The sequence below is a fragment of the Ovis aries genome, chromosome 11 (assembly GCF_016772045.2).
Source record: "Ovis aries strain OAR_USU_Benz2616 breed Rambouillet chromosome 11, ARS-UI_Ramb_v3.0, whole genome shotgun sequence".
NCBI classification, from domain to species: domain Eukaryota; kingdom Metazoa; phylum Chordata; class Mammalia; order Artiodactyla; family Bovidae; genus Ovis; species Ovis aries.
In genome coordinates, this window is record NC_056064.1 from 47834796 (window position 1) to 47861026 (window position 26231).

Here is a 26231-nt window from a genome sequence, read left to right on the forward strand (position 1 = left end):
GAGCTGGGAAATACCTTGTTTGAATTTGTACAACAGCAACCCTCCAAATGACCTCCGCTTCCATTTTTCTAATTAGTAGGCACTGCTCTCTCATCGTGTGAGTAATAGCAATTATCCACTTTTCTGAATTGAGCGCTTGGGGAAGTAAGTTAGAAAACAGGTTCGAGAAAGGAGTATAGAGTTAGTCATCCAGGAATCTTTACCCACTTCAGTGTCCTGGCATTAGCTTCATCATGTGCAAACCCCACCTCCTGAGCCCAGAGCTCCATGGAACAGTGAATCCTAAATGGGAGGGAGGAAAGGGTCTTTCAGGCTCTTTGGTCCACCTTAGTGGAGGCTTAGCCTGCCTCCTGCCTTTGCTTCTCACTGCCACGTGGTGTCACTGTTGACAGTGTCCCTCCCAGCCCATACAGATCCAGATTCCTGGTGGGCTGCTGCTGATCCTCCAGGGAGGATGATCTACCGTTCAGGCCCAGCTTAGGGGACACCTTGCATGGGGTTCTTAGAGAAGGGTACTTTGGATGCCTTGTTCCCTAAGTCTCCTCAGATTTGGGTAGGCTCTTCCCCTTGTAGATTCAGAACTTCTATTTCCTTTCCCCAGAGGAGGTGGTCCCTCTTAGTCAATTGTTAAAGCACAAAGGATCTTCTTACATTTCTTTTCTGGAACAATTGAGCTAGTCTCTGCTCACCCTACTAAGGGCAGTGTCTCCAGGAAACCCCACTCCCTGAAAGGTTTTGATCATACTCCTTTTCTGAAAATAGAGCACCCAGCTCACACTTAACTGCATTTATCCTGATTTTCTCCAGGTGAAGAGCTACATTTAATACTCCAAAAGTTTATCCTGTTAGAAAAGTCAAGGCGACTTTTTTTCAGACCTGAAAAAACACCAATCTTCAGTGGGATAATAATAACATTTACGTAGTATACAACTATATTTGGAAAGAGATGACTTAGTGCTTATAAATACACTAGCACGGTGTCATATATGTGTATTCACAAGTATTAGTTTGTCCTATATAATGATGGTGATAATCAATGAACTGAAAGCAAGAGTCAGAAATCCATGACAACCACTGTTAATGTATGTGAGCAAAAGTCATTCACATCATCAATACTTCCTTACTCTTTTTCCCACTGTGTTCTCTCTTCATTTTTTTCTACTCTGTTTTCTTTCCTCTACTTTTTCCTTTTTTTTAAGTTTATGTTCCCTAAGATTTAGGACTACTGGTAGGATGTCCAGTTGTCCCAGTTTGCATAGAGCTGAGAGTGTCCTGCAATGGGTCTTTCGATGCTAAAATTGGAAAAGTCTCATACAAACTAGGAAGAATTGTTCATTCTAATACTGGTATCCCTCAAAATGTTTCTCAGCTTTGCCAGGGCATTCTGACTCAAAGAAGTCACAAAACAGTATCATTTTTGCTTCTCCCAGAAGCCCAGGGCCTGTAAATCTGAGGAGGACTCATGAAGAAAGGGAAAAGTGTCAGTTCTCTCAAATGTATATAAAAGGACAAAGCTCACTGTATGTATTTCAGCAATAGTGATGGAAAGGATTCAGGATGGCCATTTCAGGTTAAACTTAAAAGATTAAAGGAAGTTAGGAAAACATTATTCCAAAGGGTCTAGGATTACTGGAGCTCTATCTATTGAATTCTTTCTTATGTACATCTCACTAATCATAGGGAAGTTGTTTTCATTAAAAAATATTTAAAAAATTTTTAAATTATGCATTAGGATGTAATATACAACATAGTGACTATATTTAATACTGTATTGCTTATTTGAAAGTTGCTAAGAGAATGGATCTTAAAAGTTTTCATCACAGGACTTCCCTGGTGGTCCAGGGGTTAAGAGTTTACCATCCAATGCAGGAAATTTGGGTTTGATCCCTGGTTGGGGAGCTAAGATCCCACATGCCTAGTGGTCAAAATACCAAAACATGAAACAGAAGCAATATTTTTACAAATTTAATTAAGACTTTGAAAATGATCCATCTTTTTTAAAAGTCTTTAAAGACAGTTCTCATCACAAGAAAAAAATTTGTAATCATGTATGCTGACAGATTTTAGCTAGACTTATTCTGGTGATCACTTCATAATACATACAAATATGAGATCATTGTATGAAACATACGTATATCTGATGCATTAAAAATATATAAACTAATGCATTATATGAAACTAATACAATGTTTTATGTCAATTATACCTCAATGTGAAGATTTAAACTGAGGTAAAATATACATAACGTTTACTACACACTCGTATTGTGTAACCTGTCCCCAGAACTCGTTTTCATTTTGCAAAACTAAGAGCCTGTTAGGCAGCTCCCTGTTGACCCTCCTCCCAGCCCCTGGTAACCAGCATCCTACTTTCTGTCTCTATGAATTTGACCACTCCAAGTACTTCCTATGCGATGACTCATCTAATATTTGTCTTTTTGCCCTTGGCTTATTAGAACTTTTAAAATTGACTGGTTGTGGACTTCCCTGATGGTCCAGCCTTCCAGCGTAGGGGGTGCAAGTTTGATATCTGGTCAGGGAGCCAAGATCCCACAAGCCTCCTGGTCTACAAATCAAAACATGAAACAGAAGGAATATTGTAACAAATTCAATAAAGACTTTAAAAACGATTTTTAAGAAGCCTATTTATTTTAAAAAAATAAATAGAAAATAAAATTAACTGGCTAGAACTGGAAACAGAAAGTGCTGAAACTGGCCCAGGTCTCTCGTCTCCTTTTGTTCCTTTTTGCCAAGCTCACATGTGGACATGTGCAATTCATCTTTGTGGTTCAAACTCAGTAATTCTCCACCTTCTTACTCAGGGAGCATTTTAAAATTATCTTGTCCAGGTTCCACTCCCAGATTCATTAAATTTAGAATCTCAGGGATTCTAGGCAAACATCCCAGGCCTTTCTAATTTGCTTTTAAGATTGCCATCCAGTGCCTAGCTGGAGAGCTGAAAGGCAGATGTGTGTGTGTGTGCTGTGTGCTTAGTTGCTGCTGCTGCTAAGTCGCTTCAGTTGTGTCCGACTCTGTGCGACCCCATAGACGGCAGCCCATGAGGCTCCCCTGTCCCTGGGATTCTCCAGGCAAGAACACTGGAGTGGGTTGCCAGGTACTTAGCTGTTTGCAACTCTTTGCAACCCCGGGGACTCCAACCTATCAGGTTCCTCTGTCCATGGGGATTCTCCAGGCAAGAATACTGGAGTGGGTTGCCATGCCCTCCTCCAGGGGATCTTCCCAACTGAAGGATCGAGCCCAGGTCTCCCGAATTGCACTCGGATTCTTCATCATCTGAGTCACCAGGGAAGCAGATGAATAGCTGGCAAATCAGAGAGTTTAGGGAAGATGATCTTCAGGGTCTCTTTTTTTTAAAATTATTTATTTATTTATGGCTGCACTGGGTGTTCCTTGCTGCGTGGGCTTTTCTCTAGTTTCAGTGAGCAGGGGCTACTGCTCGTGTTGTTCAGGTTTCTCATTGCAGTGGCTTCACTTGCTGTGGCGCACAGGCTCTAGGCATGCAGGCTCAGTAGTTGCAGCTCCCAGGCCCTAGAGTGCAGCGGACTTTAGTAGTTGGAACATGTGGGCTCACCAAGTTCTTTTTAAATTCAAAAACTTTGCAAAATCAACTGGCATCTTTCTAATTCTCAACCAGCAGTGGTTGAGTTGTTTCAGCTAGGCTTAGAAGGAGAGGAACCAGAGCTGTCTGGAGTGTGTCTCTCCCTGCAGTTTACTGCTGTCTTGGCAAGCCCACTGTCCTGTCCTACTCTTTCCCACCCCATGGATTGTAGCCCACCAGGCTCCTCTGTACATGGAATTTCCCAGGCAAGAACACTGGAGTGGGGTGCCGTTTCCTACTCCAGGGGATCTCCCCAACCCAGGGATCAAACCCAGGTCTCGTGTCTGCCTGCGTTATCAGGCGGGTTCTTTACCACTAGAGCCACCCAGGAAGCCACATAGAGGCCTCTTACTGGTGGCTATAACACCCCTCTCCTGCCGCATTTCATTTAACACATACTTCTTAATATGGCTCACTTTCCCTTTAAAACACTTATTCAAGTGATAGATAATAGTGTTTGTGCTCAATATATCAACTTCTAAAAGGCCTTGAGATTTGCAAATAATTCTAAAGTCAAATGGGGACATTACAGGGATATTGATTTCAGTTGAATGCAAGAGATACTTTACTGAAACCTGAGGGGTTTAATAGAATAAATTGCCTTATGAATAGTGATTCCCTTGACACCAGTGCTACACAAGTGAGTATGACCTGTGAGATATACTATAGAGTAAGAATCCTAAATTAGAAGAAATTAGGATGACCTGTGAGGAGGCCCTGTGCATGCGTGCTAAGTCATTTCAGTCGTGTCTGACTCTCTGCAACCCCATGAACTGTAATCCCCCAGGCTCCTCTGTCCATGGGGATTCTCCAGGCAAGAATACTGGAGTGGGTTGCCATGCCCTCCTCCAGGGGATCTTCCAGACCCAGGCTTCGAATCCATGTCTTCTGTGGCTCCTGCATTGCAGGTGGATTCTTTACCACTGAGCCACCTGGGAAGCCCCTGTGAGGCCCTCCTAAATCCAAAATTCCATGATTTTTATTTATTTATTTTGGCTGCACTGGGTCTTAGCTGTGGCATGTGGGATCTTTTTAGTTGCAGCATGTGGGATCTAGTTCCCTGAACAGGGATCAGACCCAGGCCCCCTGCATTTGGAGCTTGGGGTCTTAGCCACTGCACTACCAAGGAAGTCCCCCAAACTCCATGATTTTAAAGTCAGACAATTAAAGATTGACCTGAAGCAGAGGGATGGTTTCTGAGCTAAGAAATGGAGCTCCAGGGTTCTGATTACTCCAACTTTCAACCATTCCCCAAGTATATTTACACTAATTACTAAATGTAAGATATCCCAAGCGAATACATATGTGTGCCATTTGGAAGAAAATTCATTACAGCATGTAAGAACTTCCTAAAAGCTTTTTAGGAAGATTTGCTGATTATTTTCATTGTAGAAGAATTATTGATTTTGTAGCATCATGTTTTTGGAGAAGGCAATGGCACCCCACTCTAGTACTGTTGCCTGGAGAATCCCATGGATAGAGGAGCCTGATAGGCTGCAGTACATGGGGTCACTGAGAGTTGGACATGACTCAGTGACTTCACTTTCACTTTTCACTTTCATGCATTGGAGAAGGAAATGGCAACCCACTCCAGTGTTCTTGCCTGGAGAATCCCAGGGACGGGGGAGCCTGGTGGGCTGCCATCTATGGGGTCACACAGAGTCGGACACGACTGAATCGACTTAGCAGCAGCAGCAGCAGCAGCAGCAGCATCATGTTTTACAAATACGGATAGAAATAACAAAACATAAGAGAAAAAGAAAAAGAAGAGATAATCCACAATTTTAGTCAGAGATTTTACAACTCATTTTTCAGTACTTAAGGAAGTAAATAGGCTGCCTCCCCAAAAATCATCTTTGTTGTTAATTTCTTAATTTTCATTAGAGGACATTCTCCATATGAATTCAATATTGTTAAATGCTTTGATACTTGTTTTATGTTCCTGAAATACTTGGAAATTAAGCAACATAATTCTAAACTGCCATAGTCAAAAGAAATCCCAAAGAAATTTGGAAAATATTTTAACTCGAGGATAATGAAATCACAAAATATCAAAATTTGTAGCATGTAGCTAAAGCACTGATTAAAGGGAAATATCAATAACATCAGATATGCAGATGACACCACCCTTATGGCAGAAAGTGAAGAGGAACTAAAAAGCCTCTTGATGAAAGTGAGAGGAGAGTGAAAAAGTTGGCTTAAAGCTCAACATTCAGAAAACGAAGATCATGGCATCCGGTCCCATCACTTTATGGGAAATAGATGGGAAACAGTGGAAACAGTGGAAACAGTGTCAGACTTTATTTTTGGGGGCTCCAAAATCACTGCAGATGGTGACTGCAGCCATGAAATTTAAAGACGCTTACTCCATGGAAGAAAACTTATGACCAACCTAGACAGTATATTCAAAAGCAAAGACTTTGCCGACTAAGGTCCACCTAGTCAAGGCTATGGTTTTTCCTGTGGTCATATATGGATGTGAAAGTTGGACTGTGAAGAAGGCTGAGCGCCGAAGAATTGATGCTTTTGAACTGTGGTGTTGGAGAACACTCTCGAGAGTCCCTTGGACTGCCAGGAGATCCAACCAGTCCATTCTGAAAGAGATCAGCCCTGGGATTTCTTTGGAAGGAATGATGCTAAAGCTGAAACTCCAGTACTTTGGCCACCTCATGCGAAGAGTTGACTCATTGGAAAAGACTCTGATGCTGAAAGGGATTGGGGGCAGGAGGAGAAGGGGACGACAGAGGATGAGATGGCTAGATGGCATCACTGACTCTATGGACGTGAGTCTGAGTGAACTGCGGGAGTTGGTGATGGACAGGGAGGCCTGGTACACTGCGATTCATGGGGTCGCAAAGAGTCAGACATGACTGAGCGACTGAACTGAACTGAACTGAACTGAACCATACTTTTAAATCTTATATTTGTAAAGAGTAAAGCTCTAAAGTTAGTAATCTAAAAATCCACTTAAAGAATAGAGGCTTTTAAAGAAGAAAACTTAAAGTGAGTAGTAAAGTAGAAATAATAAAGTTATGAGCAAAATTTAGCAGACAATAGAGTTACTTTGAACATCTAAGCATTAATTTATCGATCACTGGTTACTTAGCCAAGGTGCTTGGGTGACTAAAAACAACTTTAAAACTGCCCTTTGAAGTGTATTTAGAAAGAACATTCAGGCTGCCATTAGGGAAGCAGAATGTGATTCAGTTCCTTTGGAAAAACACAGAGCACTCCACAGTTCAATGCAAAAATAGCTGAAGCTTCTTACCTGCCGTAATGTGTCAATCACTTTAGAAACCTCATTTCATTTACTCCTCACCCAAGCCTTATAAGGCAATACATTATTATCTCTATTTTGTAGGTGAGCAAACTGGGTCTTGGAGAGGTTAAGTAATTTCTTCCTGAGCATAAGTTCAAGTCCAGGTCTTTCTGATTCTTTCCTTGTTCCAAGTTATCCCAATCCATTCCTCTAAGAACAGATTGCTCACTGACTGCTTGAAGAGCAAATGTGTTTGGGTTAAAATTTGCCCTTAAAATGTTTCAATATGAATTAGTTGCCAATGTTTAAACATTTGATTTTACATGAAAGTGTGGATACCCTGTCTGTCTTGAAGAATCAGAAGGTCTGGCAGCCCTGCATCTGAGTTTTGTTTTTTGTTTTTTTTTTTAATTTATTTATTTGGCTGAGTCAGGTTGTGGCACTTGGGATCTTTAATTTCAGCATGAGGGATCTAGTTCTCCAACCAGGGGTTGAACCTGGGCCCCCTCCATTGGAAGCACAGAGCCTTATATGCTGAACCACCAGGGAAGTCCCCTGAGGTCTTTTAATTAGTTTTGGCTGTGCTGGGTGTTGGTTGCTGCAAGAGGGCTTTCTCTAGTTGCAGCGAGCAGGGGCTACTCTACTTTCTAGTTGTGGTGAGCAGGCTTCTCACTGAGGGGCTTCTCTTGTAGCACAGCACAGGCTGTAGGTGTGAGGGCTTTGGTAGTTGTGATATTCAGGCTTAGTTGCCCTGAGGCATGTGGAATCTTTCCAGATCAGGGATTGAACCCGTGTCCCCTGCATTGGTATGTGGATTCTCAGCCACTGGACCACCAGGAAAGTCCTCCTGCAGTCCTGAATGCAGGATAAGGCAATGTAACAGGGCTGGGTGGGCTGCATCCTTAGCTGGGGCCTGAGACTTTAGGCTGCCCTGGTTCCTACCCCTCTGTGCTATGTCCTTCACAAGCAGGCTAAGGGCTGGTTGCTATTTCTCCCTTCACATGCAGCCCTTGCCACTTATGTATATAACCTGCCTGGCACCTGTTGGCACTGAATTTGCAACCCCTCACTTAGAACTGGGTCCCAGGTGGCGCTAGTGGTAAAGAACCCGCCTGTCAATGCAGGAGATATAAGAGACGCTGGTTCAATGCCTGGGTTCGGAAGATCCCCTGGAAGAGGAATGGAAACTCACTCCAGTATTCTTGAATGGAGAATCCCATGGACAGAGGAGCCTGGCGGGCTGCAGTCCATGGGGTTGCAAATAGTCGGACACGACTGAAGCAACTTAGCATGAACACATGCATTTAGAATCTCTCTTCCACATCTCTTGACCCAGTTCAGATCCCAAACATTCTGGTCCTATTGGTCCCAAAGCCATTTTTGCATGGTTCCCATTTCCCACAGGGCTTCCCTGCTGGCTCAGAGAGTAAAGAATCTGCCTGCAATGCAGGAAACTCGGGTTTGATCCTTGGGTTGGGAAGATCCCCTGGGGAATGGCAACCCCCTCCAGTATTCTTGCCTGGAGAATCCCATGGACAGAGGAGCCTGGCAGGCCACAGTCCGTGGGGTCACAAAGAGCTGGACACAACTGAGTGACTAACACACACACATTTCCCAAGGGTAGTTGGGCCAAGTGTGTAGTCACCTTAAAATTTCTGCACAAAACTAATTCTACGCTTTCTCTCATCACTTCCTCACATGTTGGAGGCATTTTCTCTCCCTCTGTACTTCATAGCCTGTCTTGCTTAAATTTCTTCCCACTCTTGGAGGCTAGGTTCGGTTTGGTGGGCTGATGAGGGAAGGAGAAACCGCTCCAAGCACTTTAGCGGGTGGGATTGAAGGCGGAGCCCTCCTGAGCTGTGAGTGTCCTATGAGTGGGGCTGGAACTAAGGACCAGGGGCGAGGACCGGGTGTGTCACAGAGAAGGGGATGTGCCTGCTTCTTTCTGCCCCAGGAGGAACCGGGTCAATTATTCAGCACCTGGGTACCCATAGAGCCCACAGCACCCCTGCTATTGTCTTCCCAATCCTCCCCCTCGCTGTCCTGCCCGACCCCACCCCCTAGAATAGAATGACACCTACTCAGACAATGTGATGCAATTTCCTCGCTTTATTAAGAAAGGACGGTGGGCACTGGAGTGGCACCTTCCAGGGTCTAGGAAGGCACAGGGAGGGGTAACAGCAGATGGCTGGCAACTAGAAGGCGCAGCTGGCCTCCCCGAAGCGGCGACACTTCATGACCCTCAGGTACGTCTCCGTCTTGTGCAGGTCCTTCCGGAAGCAGGAGAGCAGACCGTAGTTCTTGAGCAGCGCATCATCACTGCGCATGTTTGTGTCAAATTTGTCATAGGTCTGCTTGAGGATCTGCCCAGCCCGGGGGGTAACATCTTCCAGCTCCTGCCAAGGGAGGGAGAGACAGAGAGGCCGAAGGGCCCTGAGGAGCGGCTCCCTCCTGCCCGCTCCATTTTCCACCCTCCCCTATAGGCTTGGAGAAGGGCGAGGAAGGAGGTTTCAAAAGGGGAAGAGGTTTCTCCTGGGTCAAGGCTGGGCTGCTAGAAAGAGAGAGAGAGCAGGGATCTCTCTCCCCCCGCCCACGTGTGTTCTCCTGGCTAAGCCAGGAGAGGGTGAGCATGGCCCCCAGCATGGAAGGGACCCAACAACGCCATCCTCACCCGCATCAGGGCCAGGATGCCTTCCTCCAGGTCCTTCAGCTTCTCATAGACACGGTCCGAGGTGCCAAACACCAGGCTGTTGGTGAAGACTCTGCTGAGGAACTGCAGGGGCCCAAGCCACGACTGGATAAGGAGCAGTGAGATGCGAAGCAGCTCCAAGTCCTGCTGGCAGATGGGTGGTTGGTGGGTGCCGCGGGCTCGGGGCAGCCCTGCAAGGTCGGCCTCTGCCCGAGGACCTCCTGCCACCACCACCAACCATCATCCTCCACTGCCATCCAACACCCTCTGCCACCTCGGGGAGAAGGACGCCCCAGGCCCGGTGCAGAGAGCTGGGGCAGCCTACTTAGGATGAAGGAGGTCCCCTGCTCCTCGGTTCTAGGTGGCCACTCACTGATTTCTGCTGGGCCTCATTCTTGCTCGTGGGGGCCGGGATGGTTTCAGAGAAGCAGAAGGCAACCTGGGTGTTCTGGATGGAGTATCTCTGTCCCTCCGGGATGTAGGTGCGCTCCTGGGGGGAGAACACACCCACCTAGGTCTAAGCTGGTGCGTGGTTCCCCTCACTGCCTTATTCGGAACCCTCCCCACCCCACACACCCCCATTTCTACTCCCCTGACCACATCCTTACTTGGATAAAATACCACTGAGGTCCTCAGTTCCCTCCCATTGTGTGGAGGGTTGCGGATTCATCCCTTCCTGCCTCCCCACCTCTAGGACACATCTCTGGGGAGCTTACAAACTCTTTGAAGGTGTCAGCAGCCAGTTGATGCAGGTGCTGAGCCCGGAGCACAGCGTTGGCAAACAGGCGGGACAAGGACATGGCTGGGAAGGCGCCCACCACCTGAGTCCAGAGCAGGCAGAGCAGGGTGAAAGCCAGGAGCAGGGAGGTCCGGGGGCCTAGGGAGAGACCAGGAGGGCCGCGACGGAGGGGCCCAGAGAGCTAGACGCCTGATCTCCTGCCAGCCCCGCCTGCCCTTCCCTCCAGGGACTGAGAACATTTCAAACTTGGCCAAATGTCTGGGTGTAGATACCTATGTTCGCATTCGGAAACCCTAAAACCCAAAGCTGTGGACACATCCATCGGCAGGGCCCCCCGCATCACCCCCTTAGGACACGCTAATGGAGGGGATTTTCGTGAGCTTACCTGCAGCCATCATAGCTGGTGAGCTGTCAGCAGGACCCTGAGTCATCTGGTGAACTGGGTCCTGGGATCCTGGAATTGGTCCCTGCTGGGCCCTTGTCTAACTCAGTGAAACTATGACCCGTGCTGTGTAGGGCCATCCAAGACCGATGAGTCATGGAGGAGAGTTCTGACAAAACGTGGTCCACTGGAGAAGGCAATGGTAAACCACTTCTGTATTCTTGCCTTGAGAATCCCATGAACAGTATGAAAATTCAAAAAGATATGACACTGAGCAATGAACTCCCCAGGTCGGTAGGTGCCCAATATGCTACAGGAGCTCAGTGGAGAAATAACTCCAGAAAGCAGGAAGAGGTGTAGCCAAAGTGAAAATGGTACCCAGTTATAGATACGATTGGTGATGGAAGTAAAGTCTGACGCTGTAAAGAACAATATTGCATAGGAACCTGGAATGTTAGGTCCATGAATCAAGGTAAATTGGAAGTGGTCAAACAGGAGATGGCAACAGTGAACATTGACATCAACACAGATATCAGAGAAAAACGGACTGGAATGGGTGAATTTAATTCAGATGACAAATATGTCTACTACTGTGGTCATGTACGGATCTGAGAGCTGGACTGTGAAGAAGGCTGAACGCCGAAGAATTGATGCGTTTGAACTGTGGTGTTGGAGAAGACTCTCGAGAGTCCCTGGGACTGCCAGGAGATCCAACCAATCCATTCTGAAGGAGATCAGCCCTGGGATTTCTTTGGAAGGAATGATGCTAAAGCTGAAATTCCAGTACTTTGGCCACCTCATGTAAAGGGTTGACTCATTGGAAAAGACTCTGATGCTGGGAGGGATTGGGGGCAGGAGGAGAAGGGGACAACAGAGGATGAGATGGCTAGATGGCATCACTGACTCGATGGACGTGAGTCTGAGTGAACTGCGGGAGTTGGTGATGGACAGGGAGGCCTGGTACACTGCGATTCATGGGGTCGCAAAGAGTCAGACATGACTGAGCAACTGAACTGAACTGAACTGAACTGAACCATACTTTTAAATCTTATATTTGTAAAGAGTAAAGCTCTAAAGTTAGTAATCTAAAAATCCACTTAAAGAATAGAGGCTTTTAAAGAAGAAAATTTAAAGTGAGTAGTAAAGTAGAAATAATAAAGTTATGAGCAAAACTTAGCAGACAATAGAGTTACTTTGAACATCTAAGCATTAATTTATCGATCACTGGTTACTTAGCCAAGGTGCTTGGGTGACTAAAAACAACTTTAAAACTGCCCTTTGAAGTGTATTTAGAAAGAACATTCAGGCTGCCGTTAGGGAAGCAGAATGTGATTCAATTCCTTTGGAAAAACACAGAGCACTCCACAGTTCAATGCAAAAATAGCTGAAGCTTCTTACCTGCCGTAATGTGTCAATCACTTTAGAAACCTCATTTCATTTACTCCTCACCCAAGCCTTATAAGGCAATACATTATTATCTCTATTTTGTAGGTGAGCAAACTGGGTCTTGGGGAGGTTAAGTAATTTCTTCCTGAGCACAAGTTCAAGTCTAGGTCTTTCTGATTCTTTCCCTTGTTCCAAGTTATCCCAATCCATTCCTCTAAGAACAGATTGCTCACTGACTGCTTGAAGAGCAAATGTGTTTGGGTTAAAATTTGCCCTTAAAATGTTTCAATATGAATTAGTTGCCAATGTTTAAACATTTGATTTTACATGAAAGTGTGGATACCCTGTCTGTCTTGAAGAATCAGAAGGTCTGGCAGCCCTGCATCTGAGTTTTGTTTTTTTTAATTTATTTATTTGGCTGAGTCAGGTTGTGGCACTTGGGATCTTTAATTTCAGCATGAGGGATCTAGTTCTCCAACCAGGGGTTGAACCTGGGCCCCCTCCATTGGAAGCACAGAGCCTTATATGCTGAACCACCAGGGAAGTCCCCTGAGGTCTTTTAATTAGTTTTGGCTGTGCTGGGTTGGTTGCTGCAAGAGGGCTTTCTCTAGTTGCAGCGAGCAGGGGCTACTCTACTTTCTAGTTGTGGTGAGCAGGCTTCTCACTGAGGGGCTTCTCTTGTAGCACAGCACAGGCTGTAGGTGTGAGGGCTTTGGTAGTCGTGATATACAGGCTTAGTTGCCCTGAGGCATGTGGAATCTTTCCAGATCAGGGATTGAACCCGTGTCCCCTGCATTGGTATGTGGATTCTCAGCCACTGGACCACCAGGAAAGTCCTCCTGCAGTCCTGAATGCAGGATAAGGCAATGTAACAGGGCTGGGTGGGCTGCATCCTTAGCTGGGGCCTGAGACTTTAGGCTGCCCTGGTTCCTACCCCTCTGTGCTATGTCCTTCACAAGCAGGCTAAGGGCTGGTTGCTATTTCTCCCTTCACATGCAGCCCTTGCCACTTATGTATATAACCTGCCTGGCACCTGTTGGCACTGAATTTGCAACCCCTCACTTAGAACTGGGTCCCAGGTGGCGCTAGTGGTAAAGAACCCGCCTGTCAATGCAGGAGATATAAGAGACGCTGGTTCAATGCCTGGGTTCGGAAGATCCCCTGGAAGAGGAATGGAAACTCACTCCAGTATTCTTGAATGGAGAATCCCATGGACAGAGGAGCCTGGTGGGCTGCAGTCCATGGGGTTGCAAATAGTCGGACACGACTGAAGCAACTTAGCATGAACACATGCATTTAGAATCTCTCTTCCACATCTCTTGACCCAGTTCAGATCCCAAACATTCTGGTCCTATTGGTCCCAAAGCCATTTTTGCATGGTTCCCATTTCCCACAGGGCTTCCCTGCTGGCTCAGAGAGTAAAGAATCTGCCTGCAATGCAGGAAACTCGGGTTTGATCCTTGGGTTGGGAAGATCCCCTGGGGAATGGCAACCCCCTCCAGTATTCTTGCCTGGAGAATCCCATGGACAGAGGAGCCTGGCAGGCCACAGTCCGTGGGGTCACAAAGAGCTGGACACAACTGAGTGACTAACACACACACATTTCCCAAGGGTAGTTGGGCCAAGTGTGTAGTCACCTTAAAATTTCTGCACAAAACTAATTCTACGCTTTCTCTCATCACTTCCTCACATGTTGGAGGCATTTTCTCTCCCTCTGTACTTCATAGCCTGTCTTGCTTAAATTTCTTCCCACTCTTGGAGGCTAGGTTCGGTTTGGTGGGCTGATGAGGGAAGGAGAAACCGCTCCAAGCACTTTAGCGGGTGGGACTGAAGGCGGAGCCCTCCTGAGCTGTGAGTGTCCTATGAGTGGGGCTGGAACTAAGGACCAGGGGCGAGGACCGGGTGTGTCACAGAGAAGGGGATGTGCCTGCTTCTTTCTGCCCCAGGAGGAACCGGGTCAATTATTCAGCACCTGGGTACCCATAGAGCCCACAGCACCCCTGCTATTGTCTTCCCAATCCTCCCCCTCGCTGTCCTGCCCGACCCCACCCCCTAGAATAGAATGACACCTACTCAGACAATGTGATGCAATTTCCTCGCTTTATTAGGAAAGGACAGTGGGCACTGGAGTGGCACCTTCCAGGGTCTAGGAAGGCACGGGGAGGGGTAACAACAGATGGCTGGCAACTAGAAGGCGCAGCTGGCCTCCCCGAAGCGGCGACACTTCATGACCCTCAGGTACGTCTCCGTCTTGTGCAGGTCCTTCCGGAAGCAGGAGAGCAGACCGTAGTTCTTGAGCAGCGCATCATCACTGCGCATGTTTGTGTCAAATTTGTCATAGGTCTGCTTGAGGATCTGCCCAGCCCGGGGGGTAACATCTTCCAGCTCCTGCCAAGGGAGGGAGAGACAGAGAGGCCGAAGGGCCCTGAGGAGCGGCTCCCTCCTGCCCGCTCCATTTTCCACCCTCCCCTATAGGCTTGGAGAAGGGCGAGGAAGGAGGTTTCAAAAGGGGAAGAGGTTTCTCCTGGGTCAAGGCTGGGCTGCTAGAAAGAGAGAGAGAGCAGGGATCTCTCTCCCCCAGCCCACGTGTGTTCTCCTGGCTAAGCCAGGAGAGGGTGAGCATGGCCCTCAGCATGGAAGGGACCCAACAACGCCATCCTCACCCGCATCAGGGCCAGGATGCCTTCCTCCAGGTCCTTCAGCTTCTCATAGACACGGTCCGAGGTGCCAAACACCAGGCTGTTGGTGAAGACTCTGCTGAGGAACTGCAGGGGCCCAAGCCACGACTGGATAAGGAGCAGTGAGATGCGAAGCAGCTCCAAGTCCTGCTGGCAGATGGGTGGTTGGTGGGTGCCGCGGGCTCGGGGCAGCCCTGCAAGGTCGGCCTCTGCCCGAGGACCTCCTGCCACCACCACCAACCATCATCCTCCACTGCCATCCAACACCCTCTGCCACCTCGGGGAGAAGGACGCCCCAGGCCCGGTGCAGAGAGCTGGGGCAGCCTACTTAGGATGAAGGAGGTCCCCTGCTCCTCGGTCCTAGGTGGCCACTCACTGATTTCTGCTGGGCCTCATTCTTGCCCGTGGGGGCTGGGATGGTTTCGGAGAAGCAGAAGGCAACCTGGGTGTTCTGGATGGAGTATCTCTGTCCCTCCGGGATGTAGGTGCGCTCCTGGGGGGAGAACACACCCACCCAGGTCTCAGCTGGTGCGGGGTTCCCCTCACTGCCTTATTCGGAACCCTCCCCACCCCACACACCCCCATTTCTACTCCCCTGACCACATCCTTACTTGGATAAAATACCACTGAGGTCCTCAGTTCCCTCCCATTGTGTGGAGGGGGTGCGGATTCACCCCTTCCTGCCTCCCCACCTCTAGGACACATCTCTGGGGAGCTTACAAACTCTTTGAAGGTGTCAGCAGCCAGTTGATGCAGGTGCTGAGCCCGGAGCACAGCGTTGGCAAACAGGCCGGACAAGGACATGGCTGGGAAGGCGCCCACCACCTGAGTCCAGGGCAGGCAGAGCAGGGTGAAAGCCAGGAGCAGGGAGGTCCGGGGGCCTAGGGAGAGACCAGGAGGGCCGCGACGGAGGGGCCCAGAGAGCTAGACGCCTGATCTCCTGCCAGCCCCGCCTGCCCTTCCCTCCAGGGACTGAGAATATTTCAAACTTGGCCAAATGTCGGGTGCAGATACCTATGTTCACATTCAGAAGCCCTAAAACCCAAAGCTGTGGACACATCCATCGGCAGGGCCCCCCGCATCACCCCCTTAGGACACGCTAATGGAGGGGATTTTCGTGAGCTTACCTGCAGCCATCATAGCTGGTGAGCTGTCAGCAGGACCCTGAGTCGTCTGGTGAACTGGGTCCTGGGATCCTGGAATTGGTCTCTGCTGGGCCCTTTTTATACCCTGGCTTCTTCTCTCTCCCTTTCCCCCCACCTGTGTGCTCTATACATTTATGCAAGGACCACTGGCAGCCTGTGCTAATGGATAATTTAGAACCTCCTCTCACTCATCCTGTTCCCGTTCCTTCTCTGGGGTCATGTCCCCCAGGCTCGTCATCATCCCCTCTCCACTGCCACCCGCCTGAGGGCTGTGCATACAGGGTCTCAGCTTGAGAGCCCACCCCATAGGTTTTCTTTTTAAGGGGGAGGTAGCAGAAACAAATGGGCTTCCCAGGTGGCTCAGCGGTAAAGAATCCAGCTGCAAATGCAGGAGACTCAGGTTCAATCCCTGGGTCAGAAAATCCCCTGGAGAAGAGAATGGCAATCCACCCCAGTATTCTTGCCTAGAAAATCCCAAGGACAGGGGAGCCTGGCGGGCAACAGTCTCAGTTTAGTTCAGTTCAGTTGCTCAGTCATGTCCGACTCCTTGGGACCCCAGGAATGTAGCACGCCAGGCCTCCCTGTCCATCACCAACTCCTTGAACTTGCTCAAACTCATGTCCATTGAGTCGGTGATGCCATCCAACCATCTTACCCTTTGTCGTCCCCTTCTGCTGCCTTCAATCTTTCCCAGCATCAGAGTCTTTTCCAATGAGTCAACTCTTCCCTTGAGGTGGCCAAAGTATTGGAATTTCAGCTTCAACATCAGTCCTTCCAATGAATATTCAGGACTATTTTCCTTAAGGATGGATTGGTTGGATCTCCTTGCAGTCCAAGGGACTCTCAAGAGTCTTCTCTAAAACACAGTTCAAAAGTGTCTCTTTTTAACTTCAGCGCTCAGCTTTCTTTATAGTTCAACTCTCATATCCATACATGACTACCAGAAAAACCATAGCTTTGACTTAGATGGACCTTCATTGGCAAAGTAATGTTTCTACTTTTTAGTATGCTGTCTAGGTTGGTCATAGCTTTTCTTCCAAGGAGAAAGCATCTTTTAATTTCATGGCTTCAGTCACCATCAGCAGTGATTTTGGAGCCCTCAAAATAAAGTCTCTCACTGTTTCCATTGCTTCCTCCTCTATTTGCCATGAAGTGATGGGACCGGATGCCATGATCTTCGTTTTTTGAATGTTGAGTTTTAAGCCAACTTTATCACTCTTCTCTTTCACTTTCATCAAGAGGCTCTTTAGTTCTTCACTTTCTGCTATAAGGGTGGTGTCATCTGCATATCTGAGGTTATTGATATTCCTCCCAGCAATCTTGATTCCAGCTTGTGCTTCATCCAGCCTGTCATTTCACATGATGTACTCTGCATATAAGTTAAATAAGCAGAGTGACAATATACATCCTTGATATACTCCTTTCCCAGTTTGGAACCAGTCAGTTGTTCCATGTCTGGTTCTAACTGTTGCTTCTTGACCTGCATACAGATTTCTCAGTAGTCAGGTAAGATAGTCTGGTATTTCCATCTCTTTAAGAATTTTCAACAATTTGTCAAAGGCTTTTCGACAGTCAAATGCTTTGGTATAGTCGATAAAGAGAAGTAGATGTTTTTCTGGAACTCTCTTGCTTTTTCTATGATCCAACAGATGTTGGCCATCTGATCTGTGGTTCCTCTGCCTTTTCTAAATCCACCTTGAACATCTGGAAGTTCATGGTTCACGTACTGTTGAAGCCTGGCTTGGAGAATTTTGAGCATTACTTTGCAAGCATGAGAGATGAGTGCAATTGTGCAGTAGTTTGAACATTCTTTGGGATTGCCTTTCTTTGGGACTGGAATGAAAACTGACTTTTCCAGTCCTGTGGCCCCTGCTGAGTTTTCCAAATATGCTGGCATATTGACTGCAGCACTTTAAAGCATCATCTTTCAGGATTTGAAACAGCTCAGCTGGAATTCCATCACCCCCACCAGCTTTGTTCGTAGTGATACCTTCTAAGGCCCCCTTGACTTCACATTCCAGGGTGTCTTACTCTAGGTGAGTGATCACACCATCATGGTTATCTGGGTCATGAAGGTTTTTTTTTGTATAGTTCTTCTGTGTATTCTTGCCACCTCTTCTTATTATCATCTGCTTCTATTAGGTCCATACCATTTCTATCCTTTATTGTGCCCGTCCTTGCATGAAATTTTCCCTTCGTATCTCTCATTTTGTTGAAGAGACCTCTAGTCTTTCCTATTCTATTGTTTCCCTCTATTTCTTTGCATTGATCACTGAGGAAAGTTTTCTTATCTCTCCTTGCTATTCTTTGGAACTCTATATTCAAATAGGTATCTTTCCTTTTCTCCTTTGCCTTTAGCTTCTCTTCTTTTCTCAGTTAAGGCCTCCTCAGACAACCATTTTGCCTTTTTACATTTCTTTTTCTTGGGTATGGTCTTGATCTCTGCCTCCTGTACAATGTCATGAACCTCCATCCATAGTTCTTCAGGCACTCTGTCTATCAGATCTAATCCCTTGAATCTATTTCTCACTTTTACAGTACAATCATAAGGGATTTGATTTAGGTCATACCTGAATGGTCTAGTGGTTTTCCCTACTTTCTTCAACTGAAGTCTGCATTTGGCAATAAGGAGTTCATGATCGGAGCCACAGTCAACTTCCGGTCTTGTTTTTGCTGACTGTATAGAGCTTCTCCATCTTTGGCTGCAAAGAATATAATCAATCTGATTTCAGTATTGACCATCTGGTGATGGCCATGTGTAGAGTCTTCTCTTGTGTTGTTGGAAGAGGGTGTTTGCTATGACCAGTGCATTCTGTTGGCAAAACTCTGATAGCCTTTGCCCTGCTTCATTTTGTATTCCAAGGCCAAATTTACCTGTTACTCCAGGCAACAGCCTTGTCTAACTCATGAACCACAGCCTTGTCTAACTCATGAACCACAGCCTTGTCTAACTCAGTGAAACTATGACCCGTGCTGTGTAGGGCCACCCAAGACCGATGAGTCGTGGTGGAGAGTTCTGACAAAACGTGGTCCACTGGAGAAGGCAATGGTAAACCACTTCTGTATTCTTGCCTTGAGAATCCCATGAACAGTATGAAAATTCAAAAAGATATGACACTGAACAAGGAACTCCCCAGGTCGGTAGGTGCCCAATATGCTACTGGAGCTCAGTGGAGAAATAACTCCAGAAAGCAGGAAGAGGTGTAGCCAAAGTGAAAATGGTACCCAGTTATAGATACGATTGGTGATGGAAGTAAAGTCTGACGCTGTAAAGAACAATATTGCATAGGAACCTGGAATGTTAGGTCCATGAATCAAGGTAAATTGGAAGTGGTCAAACAGGAGATGGCAACAGTGAACATTGACATCAACACAGATATCAGAGAAAAACGGACTGGAATGGGTGAATTTAATTCAGATGACAGTTATGTCTACTACTGTGGTCATGTATGGATGTGAGAGCTGGACTGTGAAGAAGGCTGAACGCCGAAGAATTGATGCGTTTGAACTGTGGTGTTGGAGAAGACTCTCGAGAGTCCCTGGGACTGCCAGGAGATCCAACCAATCCATTCTGAAGGAGATCAGCCCTGGGATTTCTTTGGAAGGAATGATGCTAAAGCTGAAACTCCAGTACTTTGGCCACCTCATGCGAAGAGTTGACTCATTGGAAAAGACTCTGATGCTGAGAGGGATTGGGGGCAGGAGGAGAAGGGGACGACAGAAGATGAGATGGCTAGATGGCATCACTGACTTGATGGACGTGAGTCTGAGTGAACTGCGGGAGTTGGTGATGGACAGGGAGGCCTGGTGCACTGCGATTCATGGGGTCGCAAAGAGTTGGACACGACTGAGCGACTGAACTGAACTGTGAGCAAGAATCCCTTAGAAGAAATGGAGTAGCCCCCATAGTCAATAAAAGAGTCGGAAATGCAGTACTGGACGCAATCTCAAAAATTACAGAATGATCTCTGTTCATTTCCAAGGCAACCCATTCAATATCACAGTAATCCAAGTCTTTGCCCCAACCAGGAATGCTGAAGAAGCTGAAATTGTACAGTTCTGTGAAGACCTACAAGCCCTTCTAGAACTAACACCCGAAAAGATGTCCTTTTCATCATAGGAGCTATAGTCTATGTGGCCTCAAAAGAGTCGGACCCACGACTGAGCTACTAAACAACAACAAGCAGAAGGGAATATCCTGAGCCCAGGCACAACTCTGGCAGGGTGTCATTGTGGAGTTGTTCCCCAGGTGAGGGAGGCCCGAGCTGGTCCCCTGAAGGAAGTGTTATCTCAGGATGGAAGTATCTTGAGAGCTATGTGGATGCTTCCTCACTCTCTACCCACTTCTCCTCCCTGCAATGCTCCTCTCCATCCACCAGAGAGAATGTGTGTTTGGGGAAAGGGAGCCATGGATAGCAATAGATTCTGAGGTTTCTGGGCACAAGTTCCTCCTTCGCTCCATCACCTTCCTCCTGCCACCTGATCCAGACTGAGGTGGATGCAGTGCTAACCCGTGACCGTTAGAGGGCTTCAGTCCCACACATCGCTCTTCCTGAACGTCCCTGCTCTGGTAGGTGGGTGGGGGCAAAGGACGGAAGCTTGAGGCATAGCCCCTACTCCTCGGATGTGCTGCAGAAATCCCAGGAACAGACACTGACCACAAGTGCTTGCTCCCGTAGCCCTGTTACCATCAGAGAATCTCAGCTGGAAGAGCCCTTGAAGGCTTGAGTCCCACCCCCAGCGCTGAAGCATAGCATCCTGAAAAATTGTTCTCTCTAGTCATTGTAGTCTCCTCCCAGTCTTTCTCCTCCTCCATTTAGTATCTGTATGGAGCTTATCAGGCTGTGAAAAGCATGCCCATGCAGCCCATATCAGACCTTCAGGATCATCTTGTGAAGGAGGTATGGTTATCACCCCCATTTTACAGAAGGGGAGACTGAGGCTCAAAGAGGCATACTTACAAGAGCTACTTCAGCCAAGACAGCAAATCTCCAAATGCCTACTCTTCTCATTGCAGCACTCCAGGTCCTTTCTTCAAAGCAGACTGAGTGGGCGCCACTCTGCGTTTTTAGCTTCCTGATCACAAGGATCCTGCCTCTAGTCACAAGAGTCTCTGCCTCATTTTGTCCTCCCTTCAGAGCTTGTCATTTTCCAGGTGAGACCAGCCCACAGACACGGGATGTGTGGCAGAGACCACACAGCAAGGCAAGGCCTGAGTTAGGAAGGCTAGAACTACAAACTTCCCACCTCTAGGTGCCTAGAGTTGGGGCTATTTCAGCATCCAGAAGTCGCCAGCATTGAATTGTCCCCAAGGATAAGAGCAGGAAAGAACATATTCCCCTCCATTTAAACCTTCTACCCCTTGAGTCTAAATACATTTAGCACTTGACCCTGTGGGAAAGCAAGAAAGAAACAAACCTTTTTAGAGGTGGTTAGTGATGGTGTTGCCAACCAGTGTTGAAAAGTTATACCCTGTGGTCCAGAACTTGAGGGCTTGCACCTTGTGACCTTCCCCTTTTAAGATCAGAAGACAGAGCTTTCTTTTTTTCCTGTCATTCGTGAACCGTCACCCAACCACGCCCCTGATTCTTTATCTGCTACCAAGGGCACTGGGACCTGTGGGAACTGTCCCAGGCTCAACTGTAGGAGGACCGGAGGGGAGTGTCATGAAAGAAACAGTCTCTGGGACTTCCCTGGTGGTCCAGTGGCTAAGACTCCATGCTTCCAATGCAGGCGTCCTGGGTTCAATCCTTGGTTGGGAAACTCAGTCCCCCATGCTGCAACTAAAGATTCTGCAAGCTGCCATTAAGACTCCGTGCAGCCAAATAAATAAAAGAAATTTATTTAAAGAAAGAAAGAAACTGGCTCTGATGAAGGTAGGGCCACAGGAAAAGTGTGTGCTCAGGCTCTGACTCTTTGCAACCCTATGGACTGTAGCCCACCAGGCTCCTCTGTCCATGGGGTTTCCCAGGCAAGAATCCTGGAGTGGGTTGCCATTTCCATTCCAGGGGATCTTCCTGACCCAAGGAGCGAACCCACGTCTCCTGCATTGGCAGGTGGGTTCTTTACCTCTGTGCTGCCTTTCCTTTACTTCCGGTGCCACCAAAGGGGAGGAGCCAGGTGGAAAGTAGGGGAGGGTCTCCGAGCCCCATGCAGCATTCTACCTCTTCTGCCACTTCTTCCTTCCAGGCCACCCGGGGAAGCAGCACTGAGGTGGAAGCACCCATGACGGGCTTCTGGCTAATACTGGGGGGACTAGTACGTGAGCTGTGGACCACAGGAGAAGCCTCAGGCCTTCCCTAGGAGTGAGGGTACCGGAGCCTGAGTTGGGGATTGCTCGAGAGCCACACAAGGTGGGCACGGTGAGGAGAGGTGAGTCCAGGCAGGGGACTGCCAAGAACAGGTGGGACCAGTCAGAGCAGGGGAGCATCTCCTCTCACCAACCCACTTCTGGTTGGCCCACAGGATCCTGGAGGCCCCTGGGATACACCTTTCTCAGAACTGGAAGGTGTGGGGGTGGATACTGGTGATCCTCTTCTCTATAAGGTCTTTTTCAGGATTTTTCATAACGAAGACACACACATAAGTCATTGCTAGTAGAAGATAAACTTTGAATTAGACTTGGGATTTTCCTGCCCATGCTAGGGAGTCACTCATCCTTTCTTGGGGCATGACCTGGGGCCAGACCCACAGCTTCTCCAGTTTCAGAGACTGCCGGGCAATGGCCTCTGCATGGTTGCCGGTGGGCAGAGGCTGTGATCAGCATCTCCAGGGCCAGGCCCATAGGGTTAGAGATGAATTCCGCCATCATCTTGGAATCCATGAATTTCAGCGTGTTTGGCAGCCCTTCATATTGTCAGATTCGATTGTCTCTGGGGTTCTCTGTACCCATCATGGATACTCACAGATTTACTCTTGATCTGAGTGTTAGTCGCTCAGTCATGTCTGACTCTTCAAAACCCCATGGACTGTAGCCCACCAGGCTCCTCTGTCTGTGGAATTCTCCAGGCAAGAATACTGGAGTGGGTTGCCATTTCCTCCTCCAGGGGATCTTCCCAACCCAGGGATCAAACCCAGGTCCCCTGCACTGCAGGCAGATTCTTTCTGTCTGAACCGCCAGGAAAGCCCACTCTTGATCTGAAAGTGGCCTCTTCCAGGTTTCAAGAACCCCTCCAACGTTCAAGTCCACTTGGCTTGGGGCCATCTCATTATTTAGAGTCATACTTGCCCTGGTCTTCGAGAGAGCCGCAAAGGGACTGGAGGTAGCTCTCCCCATTTCTCTCTGTCACTTGAGGTCCATGCTTCCCATCTCTAGCTCTGTTCTGCCTTCCTTGAATCCAGAGGCTGGGATTGCCCCAGGATATGCACCACTTCTTCGACTCCAGCACAAGTCTGATGGCTGAGTGGATCACAGCTCATTGGGTCAACGTCTTTAAGAATGTTATGTGGGGATTCTCAAAGGCTTCTCCAGGGGACATGCGTAAGGCTAGCATTTCTGAGCACTTTCCATGTGCCAGGCGCTGTACTGAGTGATGTGGGGAGGATTGTATGAGGATATATCCTTCATACAAGGATACTCAGGCTCAGAGATAAGTAGTTTTCCTGGAGTGATAGCAGCCCAAGGTCCCGGTCTTTCATGGTGCCAAGCTGCTTAGAAGCCTCACCTAGGAAAGATGGTAGCGCTGCTGGGCATGGACAGAACTATCCTTAGTGCAGAGCTGGCAGGATGGGATCAAGTCCCCACTCAGAAAATGTTCAATAGGACTTCCCTGGCAATCCAGTGGTTCGGTTCAGTTCAGTTCAGTTCAGTTCAGTCGTTCAGCCATGTCCGACTTTTTGTGACCCAGGGGTTAAAACTCCCTGTTTCCAGTGCAGGGGACATGGGTTTGATCCCTGGCCAAGGAAGATCCCACATGCTGTGTGGCATGGCCAAAAAGAAAAAGAAGACGTTCAAGGAGCTTCAGCCCAGAATGAGGTCCACAGGTACAGGTACCAAGACGAGCAGCAGAGAGAAAGCCACCTGATGCAGCCCGATTTAATGAACCAAGTCACATCATCCTTCACACTTGTGTTGCACGTTTCAGTGTGCATCACATTTTCACTTCCTTTATCTCATCGGACCCTTGGGTTTGCCAGAGGATTCAAGCATGGAGGAAGGGCCCAGGAGGGCTCTGGAGTGGGGGTGGGGAGGATGAGGGCAGGCACCCCTGTGAGTCGATGGGGGTGTTGTTTACAGTGGGTGAGGATCTCTGAACAATCTAGAAGTGCAAAACAACCTACATCACTGGACCTACTGGGTAATTTCACCTCGGGGATGACTCCCCAGGGGGACAAGCCCATTGAGAACGAATTAGTAAGTACCGGGGTGTGTCCAGCAGCTGTGGGAAGTCTGAGGTGCTTTCCTGATTGGTGCTGTCAACTGGAAATAACCTCTGCCTCCTTCACCTTATTCTGTGGTTGTTTGTGAACATCTTACCCCCATAGGGGAAGGTAAGCTCTTTGAGGCTGGGTTCATGCCTTTCATCCCTCCATTCATTCACTCATCCTCTTATTCGTACATTAACCAATTCAATAAGAAGTTGCCTCACCTTCCATGGGCCAGGCATCCATGTACCGGGCAGATGGGCAGACCTAGATGAACAAAGGACACCACCTTTTCTCTGCTGGAGTTTACAGTCTATGGGAAAGAGAGACAATAGCAAACAAATAAATACCTAACAGTAACATGTATCCAGAAATTCCACACTGTGAAGACTACCATGAAAGAAAGAGCTAAGAAGTGAGAGTATAGCTCTGGGGAGAAGGGAGGGACTTGGCACCTGGAACCACATTCCCAGACCCCAGGAAACTCAACAGGCATCCGCCGAGTGGATTGAATGGATGGAAGGACAGTGTCAAGGAAAGAAACTCAAATATCCCCCCGGCCAGGAATGGCCAGGCAGGTCATGCTGTGTCTGTAGAATGAACTTCGCATAACAAGTGTGGAAAAAATGATAACGTGGGATCTTACAACACCCAGCAATACACACCTGAACAAATTCAAATGTAAAAAGGGGACGGGGTGGCATGCATATGCCGAGGGCAAGCACACAGATGTTCAGTAGACCCACAGCTCACAGAACCTGAGCCCCAAACGGGACCTCACGAGGCGTCTGGCCGCCCACTCCTGCCACGTGAGAAAGTGATCTTAGGGCTGAACAGAACAATGTCTTTTATTATTATTGTTTGAAAAGTGCATTAGGATCTGTATAAATGTGTTTTAACAAACTACACTCTGAATTCAGGGTTTCAGGCTTGCTGTTTCGTGTTCTCTGTGGGGTCACCTAAGTTTCCAAGTAAAGGCTCTGCGCTGGGAGAGGGCCGCCAAGGTCTCCCTGACAGACGAGCTGGGTTGGTTTTGGTTTTTGTTTGTATCTGAGTCAATAGCGGTTCCCGAGGATGCTGTGACCAGGTGCAGCAGCGTGGAGAGCAGAGACAAATCCAGAAACTTCACAGTGTGTGGACTCTGAATCTAGCTGCTGAGGTTGCCTGCAGAGAGCAGAGCGCAGCAGCGCAGGATCCCAAGCCCCTCACCCCCACTCCCCCGGGGCTGAATGGCTTCTGAGGCCTTTCACAGAAAACCCAGCCAGGCTGTACCCCTGCTGGGGGTGGTCCACAGACACCCAGACAGCCTCAGCTTTCCGAGTTTTGTTTTTCTCTCATCTCTGATTCTGCTGGAAAAACACCCAAACCCTCTGGCCTGAGCGCCCCTGACCTAGCAGCACCTGCAGACAGGGGGCCGGAAGTCAAGCTAAAACGGAGGAGGAACCAGCTTGTGCTTCCACCAGGCCCCCGAGGGACTGGGCTGGATTCCCCCAGTGGGCAGCGGGGCATGTGCCCAACAAGCGGGCCTCGGGCTGCATGCTGGGAGGAGGAAGGCTGAGGAGTGGCCCGACATCCGGGCCTCTTAGGAAGGAGCGGGGCCTTCGGGACTCAGGAACAAGGGGACACATTTGGAGACGGTTCCCAGGACAAAGCTGTCCCAGGGTTCTCTCCCGATGGCCCTCCTCCTCTGGCCCAAGGCCTCTGAGCTGCAAAGTCCTTCAGGGGAGGCAGCTGTGATATAGTGGAAAGAATGCCACACTTGAAGTCTGAAGGTCTGCGTGTGACTTGTGGCCAATTATGGTATTCATCTCCCTGGGCCTTGATTTCCTCTTTTGTAAAGTGGGGATGAAGCTGTCCCTTTCCAGGGTTATGCTGGGGAAATATCATATAAATGAATACAGAAGTGCTCCATAAAATCTTATTGGCAGTGAAGAGATGCTCCATATATAAAAATCTGGGGGATCCACTGAG

The 26231-nt window shown here is 48.2% G+C and overlaps 2 protein-coding genes across 4 annotated transcripts; both read right to left on the reverse strand.

Annotated features, from left to right (window-relative positions):
- Positions 1–8966: 8966 nt before the first annotated feature.
- On the reverse strand, positions 8967–10761 carry LOC114116958 (somatotropin). Of its 2 annotated transcripts, none has more exons than XM_027975435.2 (5): positions 10691–10761; positions 10283–10443; positions 9940–10056; positions 9549–9710; positions 8967–9273 (listed from the first exon to the last, which is right to left on the reverse strand). In XM_027975435.2, the coding sequence occupies exons 1-5, from the start codon at positions 10734–10736 to the stop codon at positions 9073–9075; spliced, it is 687 nt and encodes a 228-aa protein (XP_027831236.2). In that variant the 5' UTR covers positions 10737–10761; the 3' UTR covers positions 8967–9072. The 2 variants fall into 2 exon arrangements, with proteins under 2 accessions (XP_027831236.2, XP_042112101.1); XM_042256167.2 differs by having other exon boundaries at positions 9549–9713.
- Positions 10762–14154: 3393 nt separating this feature from the next.
- On the reverse strand, positions 14155–15949 carry GH (growth hormone). 2 transcript variants are annotated; one of them, XM_042255223.1, is made up of 5 exons: positions 15879–15949; positions 15472–15632; positions 15128–15244; positions 14737–14901; positions 14155–14461 (listed from the first exon to the last, which is right to left on the reverse strand). In XM_042255223.1, exons 1-5 carry the CDS (start codon positions 15889–15891, stop codon positions 14261–14263), a joined length of 657 nt encoding a protein of 218 aa, XP_042111157.1. In that variant the 5' UTR covers positions 15892–15949; the 3' UTR covers positions 14155–14260.
- Positions 15950–26231: the final 10282 nt, after the last annotated feature.

Excerpts from the sequence above, each read along its gene's own strand:
- LOC114116958 (XM_042256167.2), bottom strand. The coding sequence starts at position 10,736 with ATGACTCAGGGTCCTGCTGACAGCTCACCAGCTATGATGGCTGCAG. Across the intron at positions 10,057-10,282 it reads CTGACACCTTCAAAGAGTTT|GAGCGCACCTACATCCCGGA; the intron begins GTAAGCTCCCCA and ends TTCTCCCCCCAG. Across the intron at positions 9,274-9,548 it reads GCATCCTGGCCCTGATGCGG|GAGCTGGAAGATGTTACCCC; the intron begins GTGAGGATGGCG and ends CTCCCTTGGCAG.
- GH (XM_042255223.1), bottom strand. Across the intron at positions 14,902-15,127 it reads ATGAGGCCCAGCAGAAATCA|CAGGACTTGGAGCTGCTTCG; the intron begins GTGAGTGGCCAC and ends CCCATCTGCCAG. Across the intron at positions 14,462-14,736 it reads GCATCCTGGCCCTGATGCGG|GAGCTGGAAGATGTTACCCC; the intron begins GTGAGGATGGCG and ends CTCCCTTGGCAG.